We start from the raw sequence: 15,386 nt of genomic DNA, 5'->3' as shown, positions 1-15,386 counted from the left end.
AGGCAAGCCTCATTTCTCTTCGGTTCCACTTTTATCCGGAAGACAAAAACCCTAAAATATTTAGGCGTAGTTTTCTCGGAATTTCTTACCTGGAATGCACATATTGATTATGTAAAAAACAAAATGCTGTACAAACATAGCTGCCTACAGAGAGTAGCTGGGGCAAACTGGGGCTTCCGAGTCGCACACAGGCGTCTCATATACAGACAAGTTATAGAAACCGCGGTGCTATACGCTGTGGGCTTCTGGGGAAAGTGCCTCAATCAACGTCTTGAGAAGAAGCTCCTTTCCATTCAAAGCAGAGCATTACTTACTATAACAGGAGCATACAACACGTGCTCCCATGCAGCTCTGCACATTCTCACAGGGGTCCCCCCTATTGACTTGACCATCAGAGAGAAGGTATGGCTTTGGTCAGTCGGTATAGAAGGCAAACAAATTCTCCTTGATGGTACGCCCTTCTTGCCATCTGACCTGGAAAAGATCTCCCCCAAATGGTATCTGCCCTCCAATCAGCAGATTTCCCAACATCATATAAGCATGGACAAAGAAACCCCCTTTCCTCTCTATCATCGAATATACACAGATGGCTCTCGCACCCCACAGGGTACATCGGCAGCCTATGTGTATTACAAAGGTAACAGAATATGCCATACATGAAGCACAAGACTTCACAAGGATAACAGCATATTCCAGGCAGGATTATTCGCCCTTGAAAAAGCTGTTGAATACTCCCAGACAATCTGAGCGGAGTCCTTCCAGATCCTTTCAGACAGCCGGTCCGCTTTACAGACTCTGCGGAACCCTTTTCAACGGAATATCATTGCATCCAGTATTCAAAAGCTCCTCCTTGCCAACAAGTTCGTCCACTTACACTGGGTGAAGGGACACTCGAACAACGTCGGCAATGATCAGGCTGATCGTTTAGCCAGGGAGGCAGCGGACGATATCAACTTCTCAAACACAACATCCCTTCCTCTTCCCAAATCAACGCTACTTTCCTACTTACGTAGACAGCTTCTAGAGGACTGGCAGTACCGCTGGACAAACGGAGATACAGGCGTTTTTATTTATCTTTCTTTTCTTTATTCTTATTTTACTTATTTAATTTTTCTTTTCCAAGCTTTTATTTATTCATTTATTTATTTTTTCGTATATTTATTATTTCATATATTATTCAGTTCTTCACGTTAATATTATTTATTAACGTATATAATTAACGTTTTATTTATCACGCATATAATTTTTCATACAAATCTACTTCTCTAAGGAATTGTCATCTTATTGTTCTGTTGTTTACCAGCTGTACTGATATACTAGTGTAACCATGAATAATTGTTCTGTATCTGTATTCTATAATTTGTTATTTGAATGTAGTGAAATTGTGCAATTTTTCATCTGCATGGATACAAGAAACTTGCATCTATTTGTAATTTGAATTATGCACCTCCTCCATGTAACATGTTGCATTATTAACGTAAAACATCCCTCTGGCTCAAAAGCAAGTAAATATTGTACCAGAAGTTTGTAATCACACCTGGCATAAACACAGCTATGTTCTCGGTTTCAGACTCTCGGCAAAAGCGCGTCTTTTCCTATGAGGTCGAGTCGGGGTTTAACTGTCCCCTTGGCCCCATTTGTCCGAGTCATTTTGGGCATCTAAAACTGGTAAACTGCAAACGCGGTAGGCACGGGGGTCTTCGGGGTGCAATGTAATGCAATGATATGGTTGCGGTTAGGTATTTCAAAAATAAATAAATAAATAAATAAATAAACTACAAATTTCATTCTGAATTTTTATTTCAATTTATTCATTAATGCAATATTATTTTTTTGAGTTTAGTGGTATGCAAATGTAAAGAACTTCCTTAACTTGTGACCAGAACTGAATGGAATAATGGTTTGTATCATTTTGTCAAGATGGCTGTTTGCGGTTGTGTTCCGCTTGGAATTTCAAGGAAGACCCTAGTCTGAACGATGTTGCGATGATTCAACTTAGTGACATGAATGCCGGCAACAGAAATTTATAAGTATCTCTTTTCATTTATATTTTTGTTGTTACGGATATAATTTGTAATCACAAATGCTTTTGAGTTTTAGAGCGTTCTTAGCCACTGAAGCCTATCCTACGGTCTGCGTGCCATATTGGGTCCCTGAAGCTGATTTTTGTGAACCTTTTGTCAGGTTCTATGTTACAATCAAGAACTATGGATTGGAACAAGATAAACTGAATTTTATTTTGTTTTGATTGAAATGTGATCGGGCATACTATTTATTTAAGTCTGAGTGTTTTAAATTTGTAGTTCAATATTAGTTTTTACGGGTAGTTGAATATTATCACTTCAAGAATCACCTGAATATAGAAATTTCTGTTGCTAGAGCGAAATAATACGTACATTTCTTTATTTTTTTTTTTAAATTTTTCAGTAAATTTTGGAACACTGATTCTTTGTTTTTACATGTAATTAAAATGGAAGGAACCAAAACAGAATGTTAAGTATTTTATTATTTATTGTACGTATTTTTGTGAAAATTACAGGAACAAAATTTAAAGCCAACTTCATAATAAGAGCAACAATAAAGATTAAAGTTTAAAGTACGATATATTACAGCGTATGAAACTTTCTTCGCATATTCAGACTTGTGTGACACTTATCAAACAAAATTATTGACTATTTTTACTGCAATATGAATAAAAAGCAGTTATTTTGCAAATAGAGTATGTTTAAATCTACAGTTAAAAAGTGGTGCGGTCTTCTGGCAAAGTATTTTCAAGAAAGGTAGCATTGTTTACAACAAGGACGGCGGGCCAAATGTGGACTTACAATTTCTTAATGATTGAAACTGGCACTACCAGATTTACTCAATTTTTGATATGTTTGACATTTTATTCTTTTGTTAAAAACTTTCAACTTTTCTGACCTATTTTCATTTTTTACTGAATTGACTTGAACTAAGCCATCTTGATTTTGGGAATACAGAATTGTTTCTTCTAGATTCCAAGAAAATTCTGAAAAACTTTAAGATAAATTGTGTAAATCCTCTCAAAAGAAGTGCCACTTAAAAAAAAAAAAAATAGTCGCTGATGGTTTAAACGGGAATATCGATAGCTGTTCAAATGGGGGGGGGGGGAGAGGGCATCTTCATTTTGAAAGACACAGAATATAAATGAAACATCTTATATTTGCTTAAATATTAAGACATAAGATAGAATGTTCTTACGGTACTATTTTATTTCAACTCAAATGACTCTTTTATGTAATTCCTTAGTACTTAAAAAAAAGCTCCAAAAAATTAAATTTTAACAATATAATAACACATTTGTGGAATAAAATATATGAAAAAAAATATTTTGAAAAATTATAAGTATGTAAAATATTTTATATTAAGTACAGAGTTTTCAGTAATTACTTTACGTCACACTTTGTTTTATATTCAGATTTCTAAGGATGGGAATCTGTCAAAGAAAAAGATGAAGCTGGTAACAAGTGTTGGAAAGGAATATGGATTATTAAAAAAAAAAGAAAGAAAAACCATCTATATACGACCTTCAGTGCTACTATAGCAACTCGGGGGAGGGGGAATACTAAAAGAGGCTAGATAGAATATTCATTGTTTTAAATGAATACCCCAACATTTCCCAATTGGTTGTCCTAAACATCGACCTTGCTCCATTTCCTAAAAAAAAAAAAACCTCTACCTCATCCTTATTATTGTTTTGAAGTAAACATATTGTAATCCGATAATCTGAAGCCTATTATACGAAGAAACTAGATACAAGTTTTATCATTTTTAAAACATTTTTATTTTTTTTCTTTAGACCAAGATGTTAGCTTTCCCATTTTGGACAACTTGGAATTCTTGACTTATAGAAGGAGTTATTCTCCCGATCACTTCAGTTATCCGATCGAAAAAAATAAACATTATTCTTAATCAACAGTCTCATATGTATTACGAAATCCTTCAAAAATACCAAAAATTACAAGGATTTTTTTTTTTTAAATTGTACTTTAGAAACCAGTATAAGTGCAATTCTTTACATGGTAGATAAAATGTAAGATATTATTTTCTTTCTTTTTTTTTCTTTTTTGAGTTCTTATGTAAAGTATCCAGATTAGGTCTACTTTAACTAGACATTAATAACCACCGTTACAAATGCGTAATTTGCAAATTGCTGCCAAACAGTTTTTTTTTTCTCTTTAAAGCAACATATTTAGCACTTAACTGGTTCCTGAAATAAACGGTTCAATTGCAATTTAGGTATATGTTAAGCAGTTTCAAAATAAAAACAACTCTTAAGGCAACCTTAATTTCAGATCATTCAGAGTCATAATTTTAATCATTTTAGGGCGTATTTTTGGTGTCCACAAGTTTTATGAGATTCTAACAATTTTTATTTTGACAGATGCTTTCATAATATAAGGCAAAATGATGGCTCCAAAGTCGGCAAAGATGTCACAAAGAAGAATCAAGTTTGTGGTGTAAAAATTTTGACCTTGAAAGCATTTGCATTCGATTTTAAATGAATTTCTGCAATTTCAGTGTAATAATCTGTATTTATAGGTAATGTATACGAAATAAAATAATTTGGCATTTTTAATGGTGTGAATGTTTCGTTTTTTCTCATGAAAACAGTATAACAGAATATAAAGTTAAACTTTAGATAAACCTGACAGATTACTATACCGAGTGAAAAATTGTTTCTGTTTAGTAGCTCTGGAATTCTGAACTGTCACATATTTATTGTTTTCATCTATGTAAACTTTAAATGGTTAATAATATCAAGTATTATCTAATCTATAATACTATTCAGTTTACAATAAAAACCATTCTGTGCAGTCTGCACATATGGTGTGAAATAACGTTAGTTTTTTAGTAGTATTTCTCAAATAAAGTAGGTACAAGTGGAACTTATAACATTAAAAAAAGAAGAAAACCATGAAAATAATCTGTTTTTCCAGAAAAGGAAAATAAATGCAAGGAATTGTATGTATAAATTTAAAAATAAACTTAAAGGTATAATGGATTGCATACTGTAAAACATTTCCCACGTTATGCTGCTCATTTTAGCATTACAATAATGCTGAAAGTGAAAAAAGTACTTTCAGTGAAGATACGATGTAGCGTATTCAGTTATATAAGTAAAAAATCTTCTCATTTTTACTACATTCATGGATCAAAAAGTTTTGTTTTATGAAAAGGCCATAATTGTTCTTAAAATAAAGCTTCAGACCATACCTTGCGATTTCCTTCTATTTGTAAATTTTTAAGTTGGCAATAAAAACTAAAAATTTTTGTAGAAATGAAAAAGCACCATTTTTCCTCCTTTAACAGGTGTTTATAAAATATAAAGACGGGCATTGATTTATTTTGTGTACAATGAAATTAATAGCAATAAAACATATTTAGCAGCAGTTAATTATTTTTATGTAAAATGCTTTTATATTTCTTCACTTGTTGCTTTTCATAGCCTAAAACATTATTTTTGTTGTTGAAAAACTTTAGAAAAGGAACAGATTTCGTATGTAGGCTGATTTCTACAACGTACATACAGAATCAATTGCTTTGCTTTTCTATATTGTTCTTCAGCTGTAAAAGCAGTGATTTCGGCTATGAAAAGAGAACAATAGGGGAGAAAACTCTTTTTCATAAAAATTTAAAACTATTTAATTAATGGTTTAATGCTGTTAATTTTACTGTACAAATCATTTATAAAACCGTATACTACTGCTTTTACGGAGCAGTGCAGCTGATTTCGCAGCATATTACTGCTACCTTTACAGTTTGTTACTGTTAATTTTGCAGGGCAATTTCATTAAAAAGCAGTATATTACTGTTAATTTTACATATTATCTCTGTTTAATTTACAGACCAAGTCATTCCTAAAACAGTATTTACTGCTAATTTTACAGTTTGATACTGTAAATTTTACAGGGCAGTTTCATTAAAAAACAGTATATTACTGCTAATTTTACAGTAAGTCATTGTTAATTTCACAGGGCATTTCCATTAAAAGACAGTATATTACTGCTAATTTTACAGTTTATCGCTGTAAATTTCACAGTAAAAGTCTGTTATGAGACAGTATATTACTGCAAATTTTACAGTTTAGAACTGTAAATTTTACAGTTTTTCTTTGGAATGTGAGCTGCCAGTATTATACTGTAAAAACAACAGTTTATTTTTTGCAGTGCATCTTATGTCCAAAGATGCTCGTCCGTAGACCGTAATGCATCTTCTGCCCCAAATGTCACTGTACCTTGTATCGAAAAAATTAAAGCTATTTATGATATAATGAGATGAAATGTGTAGATCACAAATATCTGTTTGTTTTCTTTCTTTATGAACAAATTTTTGAAAAAAAAAAATTTCTTTGTAAGCTTTTACTGTTAACTTTATGAAATATTTTTCAGTTAAAACACGTTTTGAGCCTAATCATTCCGGAAATTGTATTCATTTTAGATTATTCTTGTGCTCTTGTTGCTGACATCTTACTTCAAGGCCACCTCTATATTACAGAAAATTACTTTGCTTTTTACTCGAATATATTTGGAAGAAAAACACAGGTAAGATAATTTTTCTAAATTTGTGGTAAACACAGTAATTCCTCGTTATATCGCACATTTAGATTTTTCGTACTTTTTCATTGTCTCTCCAAAATTAAAAGTAAAAGAAAAAAAATTAATTTGAATTCTGAAATTTTGAATTCAAATTATGTTTTTCGCAATCACGAACTGAGACAGGACCCTACTCATTGGAGTTATTGTTTCTAGAAACAGCTCCTGTCCCCCCCCCCCCAAGCCAGCCTCTCCTCCTGTGCGGTTACGTGTGCATAGTTGTGTGTGTAAGTGCTTGTGTGTGTGCGTAGACCTGTGTGTATGCACGTAGGCGTGTGTGTGTGTATGTGTGTGAGTGTGTGAGCGTGCGTGGGTGTAGGACATGGACGCTTCCGACCAGCAGAAGCGGATAGCTCAGGACCGGAGCAGCCGCGCCGCGCTGCCTGCAGAGGAGGGTGGGCGGTGCTGCTGCAGAGGATTCTGGTCCAAGCTGAAAAAGGCACGGACCTCAAAAACGGTCAAATGAGAACAATAAGCAATCGTGATTGCTCAAAAAACACGCTTCATTAAATTTAGTGCTACTGAAACAAAAATATTGTGGTCTCAGAAACAGACTTTTCTCTTTAAGAGTGAAAAAAACTGGCACATTTCATCTGAACTTCGACACTTTAAACTGAATTTTAAGATTCTTATTTCTTCAAAAATCAGGAGATATATTTTTAAATAATTTTAGATTAATGGTTAGGTAAATTTGTTCCTTTCCACCCCCCCCCCCCTTTTTTTTTTTGCTTTTATCTAAAACGTTGCCTTAATATGATATATTTAACAAAAACTTTTGTCGGTGCACATAAATTTAATGTTTTTAAAACAAATCGTTATTTTCTATGACCTTGGTTATATCTCGTTCTCGGATACATCGCGTGTTTTTGTTGCCTGAAAACAAGTGCGACATATCGAGGGGTTATTTTAATTTGGAAGCTTACATTTGCTTAGAAATACCTTCATGTTTTTTTTTTTCCTTTTTTTTTTTACTAGAAAATATTGTTGAGTTATTTTCTTTGGTTGCCATTTTCACAGAGTGGTATTGGCTCTTCCGTACTTAAAATTGAGTTTACCGAAGCTTTGGCTGCTTAAAATTGGGTCTCAATGCAGTGCTGATTAGTACTTAATTGTAGTCATGCGTCTCAGGGTTTCAAGGAATCTCTTTTTCAATGCAGAAAGTGTTCCTTGAAACCTCGAAACACAAGCACGCAATCAATTGATAATTTGTGCCTTATAAACATTATATTTCATACTGTTACTTTGTTGCACAAAGTAACAGTATGAGTGTGAAAGTACAGTTTGTTCGTATTATACTTATATCTTACATTTGACGTTTTTCTCTTTATATTAGAAAAAGTAAGGTCAAAGAAATTGTGAAAGGATGTCTGTGGCGTGCCTGCGTCCATGAGACCTCATAGCACCTACAGCTATGAAATATTGTACAAAATTACTTCTAGCCTCGGGACTTTGTAACCGTTTTTTTTTTTAATTTTTTTAATTTTTTTTTTAACATTTGGATTAGTTTTTTTTGTAATTAAACTTTTAAGCTGAAATTTCATGAAACTGCCTATCAAAGGGATGAGAGATTTCTCAAATCCTTTAACGTTCGATGTCGTTCGAAGATTTTTTTTTTCTGCATTATATAAAGTTTGTTCCAATTTTCTCAGTCAATTCACAACTCCAATAAAATATAGGGGGCACTGCAGGCACTTTCTAATGGCGGATGAAAAAGGTAAAACAAAAAAATGCCGTAACTTATAACTTGCTTTGACGCCTAGTGAATGAGAGTAATTTTTCATCGTGTTTGTGGGAAGCTTTCCTTTCCATTCTTCTGAAATTACATTACACCACAAACTGTCTGAAGCCTGTAATTTACCCCCAAAAAAGCACGTGGAATGTAATGTTTTACCTTTTTCTTTAGTATTGTTAATCACCGCAAAGAGCATATTCGAGCTCTGGAGCTGCGAATTAGAACAGCAGACATAAGGTTTTCTATTTTAGCGAGCAGTCCCAGGCTCAAATCTATTTAAGCTCGGAGCTGAAGAGCAAAATGTAAGAGACCACGAATTTGGAAGCGTTTTTTCAAGCGCACCAAATTGTCATTTTGAAATGCTCAGGAGCCCGTTAGCACCTATTTCTGTGCAAATTGGTACAAGATAGTTTAGAACCCGGGCTCTTTAAAGTTTCTTTTTTTTTAATGCCTCGGTTTAGCATATTTATATCAAGTTCTCTTTCTTTTCAGGTGGGAGCGGAATTGTGTTCTAATTAGGAGCTCTTTACTTAAATTCCATTTTCTATGGATGGAAGAGGAGGATTTTTATTTTGTTCGAAACGGAACTTGAAATGCGTTTTTTAATCTGATTCTTTCAAAAAGATGATTTAAATCTTTGTGATTCAAATGAAATTGCGAAGGAATCTTCAGGGGTTTGTGAGTTCAGCATGCAGTAGCAGGGGCGGCAAATAGGGGGGGGTCAAGAGGGGGCGGTCGCACCCCCAAATTTTTTGAGAGAAGTGATAAAAATGAGCAACTTCAATTTATGTAAATCGCAAAACAATGTTCATAAAAATAGAATCTTACTGGTTCTCCATAATTATTGATGAAATTTGACCCATTTCCAAACATGAGAAAGTGTTTTCCGTTTTTTGAATGATTTATTTAGATATGATTTATTATCAATCCTTTACCGGTCTTTTCAGAACAGAAAAAACTGATGAAGAATCACGGTTAATTTTAACTAAAGACGTAATTTCCTCATATAGGCTAAATATTTCATTCTTGTGTGCTCTGTGCAATTATGATTATGAGGCCCGTGCAGTGGTGCGGCTGCATGATTTTCGCTAGAAAATGCCTTGGTACCTTACATTCATTGTTACGCTCATATTGTAAGTGTGTCTATTTAATGAGTGTTCATCTCCATTTTCTTTTTCCAGAAACACATTTCAGCTACTCAATGCATAGTATGATTTCATATTATACTTCTTAAAAATACATACTAATGTTGAAAAAAATATCTCATATCAACAAATATCTTTCCTGCGGGCTCTTTGAATATGCAATCTCGAAGTGACACAAGAGGGTCTTCAAGAGACAACACAACACCGTGAAAAAATTCCGAAACGTTACTGGTTATTTCCGTGGAACGTCTCGGGATTTCACACGTTTTCACCTATTTCCTCGTAAAAACAAGTATCTTCTCAAAAAAGTTTCCTGAATCGCTACAAGTTGCACGCGTGCAGACTTTTCACTACTGTGGAAAATATATTAAGCAACCAGTTTTAAGATTGAATGAGCGTGTTAATTAAGTGTATCGGCCTGAGGTTGCTTACGACCTGTCCAGGATGACTAAGCTCCAAATGAGAGCGAAAAAGTCAATGGATAGCTACAGCTTTGCAAGACAAGAATTGCAGGCAAGAGATATGCTTGGTTACTTCTTGCATAACTTTGGCTGTGGTTGTTCAGATTTTTATGTAGCCTTCTTGGTAAATCAGGAAGGTTCTAATCAATTACACTAAACCTACTTAATTTTTCTAGAAGGTTCTGGAGATGTAACTGACTTTAACAGGGGAGATTCCGCACTTGTTCAGAAAGTTTCAAGGTTAATTTCAGAGCGGTTACTGACTTTTAGCGGAAAACGTTCCTGATTTTTTCCAAGATATGATACTGGAAGATATTGGGCACATCAGCTGCCTATTATTTTTCTAGGAACGTTTCTGAATCGTTTTTACAGTGAAGATGGTCTTTTAAACTATAAAGACCCTCCTCGATAATTTCAAAGCAGTGATTTTGGAAAACGACTTTTTCGATAATGAAAAAGTTACTATCCTTTAACACGTCTTCGTTTGAATGCTTATTCGCTTTTGAACAATGCCTTACTCTATCAAAACATCTTCGATCAGCTAAAATTAATTTTTGGAATGTTGAAGCTACACTGTAAAAACGATTCAGAAACGTTCCTGGAAAATAATGGGCAGCTGACGGGCCCAATTTCTTCCAGTGACATATCTTGGAAAAATCAGGAACGCTTTCCGCTAAAAGTCAGTAACCTTTCTGAAATTAACATTGAAACTTTATGAAGATGTGCGAAATCTCCCCTGTTAAAGCCAGTCATGTCTCTCGAATCTTCTAGAAAAATTAAGTAGGTTTAGTGTAGTTGATTAGAACCTTCCTAATTTACCAAGAAGGCTCCATAAAAATTAGAACGACCACGGCTATGCAAGAAGGAACCAAGCATATCACTTGCCTGCAATTCCTGCCTTGCAAAGCTGTAGCTATCCATTGACATTTTCGCTCTCATTGGGAGCTTAGTCAATCTGGGCAAGCCGTAAGCAACCTTAGGCCGATACACTTAATAAACACGCTCATTCAATCTTTAAACTGGTTGCTAAATATATTTTCCACAACAGTGAAAAGTCTACACGCGTGAAACTAGTAGCGATTCAGGAAACTTTTTTGTGATGATACTTGTTTTTACAGGGAAATAGGTGAAAACGTGTGAAATCCCGAGACGTTCCACGGAAATAACCAGCAACGTTTCGGAATTTTTTTACAGTGTACAATTGAAACTATTAATAAATTTCACGCAGGTGTACATTTCATCCAAGTGTGTGGATCATTTCAACAAAATTCTTACTCCAAGATAATTTTTTAAAAACGCAAAAAATATTCAAATGACTTGAGAAGAGGTGACCAAAATGCACATTTATTTAAAATATTGTATAAAATAACAGAATCGGTTTCTAATAAAATTAGCACAAGATTTTATGATAAATATTTTCCTGTATTGTTAGCTCCCTGTTATCTGGGTTGGATTATTGAAAACAAAAAATAAAATGTTTCAATTATGAGTAAAATTTATAGCATTAGGCAAGAAGAATTGTTTAGAGACTAGACTAGACTAGATTGTTCAATGATGAAAAATGAAGACCATAACAATTTTTAAAGTTACCAGGGTGATTTTGACGAGCAAGATGTGAAACGTATGTTTTCATACGTAACTTCGTTTTAATTATTTTTTAACTATTTCAATCAGTTCAGCTGGTAGAAAATTAGTAACCAGATTTCCTGTTCTTCCGTATTTTAAAGATCAGGCATCAAAACTTTATTAAAAGATGAAAACTGTAGTATCAAGATACTTTGTATGATAACACATTACAAAATAAATTACAAAATTTGTCACAAAAATTTAAATTGTTTTTGAACACTAATTTTTATTAATTCTAAGCCCATATCATGATTACTTGCTGTTAGCCAATATGTGTTTTGTTCCATACTGAGGTAATTAATACTTAGGAAACTCGACCCCCCAAATGAAATGCTGGAATGCCGCCCCTGTGCAGTAGATAATAGTACTAAACTTGATATTTGATGCTGCTAAAATTTTACAAATATGTATCGAAATTTCAAGCAGTCTTCTGACTGAATGCTAAAATTACAATCGATTTATGTTTTTAGAGAGCATTCTTGCCCCAAAACATTATTCGAAAATGGTAGCAGTCGCAATACAGTCATTCAAGGTAGCTTTGAGCCATGCCGGTTTACTGAGAGCTGTTTCATCTTTTTAGAACATATTTGACTTTGAAAAAAGAACTAGAAGGTTCAGTGCTGCAATCTCCCTTCAAAGTTTTGAAATTCGTTTTCTATCCTATACTTTATATGCAAACTAAATTTTAACTATTTCATGCATGGTTATTAAATTTAATATTGGATTTCGAAATCAACCCTCAATCATCGTGTTGCCATTTGTCAACATGCTCAATTTAGTATGGTAAAGTACTTCTAAGAAGTAATTGAAATTTTTACTGTTTAAACATTAAGTCATTTTTAAACTTTTTATTAATCTTTTGGGATATTTGATGATCAATTATTTTTCATTTTTTTCGGTTAAAGCCCGATGTTGCCAAGTGTTGTTTAACCAAAAACCATACCTAAATTAAACGATGATTTTTTAAAGTATTTTTCTGATGAACTGAACAGCAGTTAAAAGTCGCAGGACATATTCTGAAGTTTTTTTTTTTTTAAATCATGCATTTTAGGGTCAATAGGCTGTTTAAAAGCTGGTCTCAAACGCAACTGACCCCCTCACTCCCAAGAACAAGACCCCTCCAATGGGGTTGTTTCCTTCAGTTAAAAGTAGTACTTTTAGTCTTTAAAATTAATAGAATAAGCAAAAAAAAAACATGGATCCAGAAAATTCTTTCATTTTCCCAACAGTTATTTTTTAATTAATTCTTTAAACTGTCCGATTTTTCAAACAAGGCGTGGTTTTGATGACGTCACAAATGATGCTCTTTGGCGCATCTTTGTACCGCGTTTCCACGTTATGATAATCAAGAAGCGAATTAAAACTGCGCTCTATGCTTGCTATCAACGATATCGTTGCCAATACACGGGAGTAAAGATGCGAATTAAATATTTTGCTCTGTGAATGGCAACACAGAATGGCATTTCATCATTTGTGTTGTCATCGCCAAGAAATGTACAGAATGAAAGCTCACCGATTTAAGTTTTTTTTTTATATTAAACTTAAGCAAATTATTTAAAAAATGGTCAGATGCTATGTTTCTAAACATGCTCTTTCAGAAAAAAATACTTTTAAAATTTTGAAAACGACTTCATTGAAGTCGAACGCTTTTCAAAATGAACCTCACTTACCCTCCCTAAAAATTTCAATGGCGCAAACTAAGCCATGAACCTCCCTCGTGGGCACCCCTGTATTTGGGAATATATTAATTCATTTAACGATCGCCATAATGATTTGTAAATGTCTTCAATAAGTATCAGAGAACTATGTGTGTTATTGATTTGTATTTTACAGATATTGCTTCCAGTGAGTGACGTCATCAAAGTAACAAAAGAGAGAACTGCCAAAATTATTCCCAACGCCGTTGGTCTCTACACAGTAGAAGGAAAAGTAAGTGTACAGCTGTTGTTCGAAGCAAACATTGATTGCATTTTTGTGGATATACAAATCAAAATTTAGATTGAGGATGTTTTTGAGTAATCACGATTGCTTATTGCTTTCATTTCACCGTCCTTGGCGTTTGGTTCCTTTTTTAAGCATGAACCAGAGACACAAGCACCACCGCCCACCGGCCTCTACAGGCGCGGCTCCGAGCACTGCCTCCTGAAATCCGTTTCTCCTGGTCGATGGCGTCCATGTCCTACACACACGCGCGCTCATACAAACACACACACACACACGCGCTCATACACACAAGCATTTATACACATACACACACGCCTACGTGCATACACACAGGTCTACGCACACACACAAGCTTTCACATGCACGCACTCGCGCCTACACATACACACACGCCTGCACACAGACACAACTATACACACGTAACCGCCCAGGAGGAGAGGTAGACTTGGGGGGACAGGAGCTGTTTCTAGAAACGATAGCCCCCAATGAGTAGGGAGGGCCTTGTCGCAACTCGTGATTGCGAAAAACATAATTTGAATTCACAATTTCAGAATTCATTTTTTTTTCATTTGTGAAAGAAAAAGAAAGAATATGGGGCAAACCAATTTTCAATTTTCAGCAAGTATAACATTCAGAATTGAGTTGTTTCCCAATTTTCAAAACAATTTGTTTCTGAAACAGTATGGTCGAAAACATGGGGCGAGTAACTTTTTTTTTGTTAATTCTAACTTATTTTCGCTCTTAAAAAATTAATTAAAATCCGTTCAGGTGCTGTTTTTATTTTCGCTGTTGACGTCACAAGTGAACAAGACGCTGTACAAAATTTCAGAACTTTTCTCCAAACTTCACCAAATGAATATTTTATTAACAATTCTCGCTCCGGTAGAATTACGGTAAGCGGGTCACGGCGATAAGTATTTCATTCTGGTAACCCACTACTTTACCTTGGGGTCTGTCCACGGTGACTGACGTTACAATTTGACTCGATTTTGAACTTACTAATTCAGCGCTGTCTTAAAATTAAATTTTGTTTCTTCTGAAATTGATCTAAAATATCATGATATAGTACACGTGTTTTCAGACTTGAGGAAATTTTTTTGTGTGAAATTGAAGGGAATAAAAAAACGTGACTGATGTTACGCGGAAGAGACATTGAGAAAATTGACTTATATACAATTTAAAATTCTCTTCAAACTAATAACGTAAAGTCTAAACAGAGTTTTCCCCCTTAAAGTAGAGATTTTAGACTTGATGAAAACACTTTGTTTTATTGGAAAAACTTTAAAACGGAGAGTATATAAATTATTTAACACCCGTGACTGATGATAAAAAGATTTCGTGACTGATGTTACATTTACAATAAATTGCTGCAAAATTATTTCTAATTAAAAATGAAATTAGCTCATGTTTTGTTTAAAATTGTATTTAAATTACAAGAAAAGTACATTTATAAAGTTTTAAAAGATATTTTTTGATGTATTTCATAAAATAAAAAGGTCTCTAGCATTTATTACATCTAGTGCGCTAAATATTTTATTCCTTTCTCATTTGAATAATAAATTTCATTCACATTGACAGGCTATTTCCAATGTCTTTCTGCTTGAATCTTTACAGTCACTAAATACTCTTAGTTTTTAATTTCAATTCTTCTCGTGATACAATTGTTAGTGATATTCTTCAAGAACCCGTTCTCCAGTTGCAATCAACAATTTTGGAACATATTCTGCTGGAAGTGAATCCCTCCTTTACTGCAAAAAAAAAAAAAAAAAGTGTCGTTGCTAAACACCTAATACAGATTTCGAATTTTAAAAAAAAGTATCACTCGAATATAACTCTTTATAACATGATTGCAAGTCGGATG

General features: G+C 33.9%; 1 protein-coding gene across 2 annotated transcripts in view; it reads left to right on the top strand.

Annotated features, from left to right (window-relative positions):
- Positions 1-15,386, top strand: part of LOC129226053 (uncharacterized) — a 103,268-nt gene that overhangs the window by 31,658 nt on the left and 56,224 nt on the right. For both annotated transcript variants that reach the window (XM_054860633.1, XM_054860634.1), the window contains exons 3-4: positions 6,463-6,566; positions 13,415-13,510. In XM_054860633.1, coding sequence (XP_054716608.1) covers positions 6,463-6,566; positions 13,415-13,510 — 200 coding nt within the window. The remainder of the gene's footprint in view (positions 1-6,462; positions 6,567-13,414; positions 13,511-15,386) is intronic.

This window comes from Uloborus diversus, chromosome 7 (assembly GCF_026930045.1).
Source record: "Uloborus diversus isolate 005 chromosome 7, Udiv.v.3.1, whole genome shotgun sequence".
Classification (NCBI taxonomy): domain Eukaryota; kingdom Metazoa; phylum Arthropoda; class Arachnida; order Araneae; family Uloboridae; genus Uloborus; species Uloborus diversus.
This window is presented reverse-complemented; position numbering and strand designations above follow the sequence as displayed.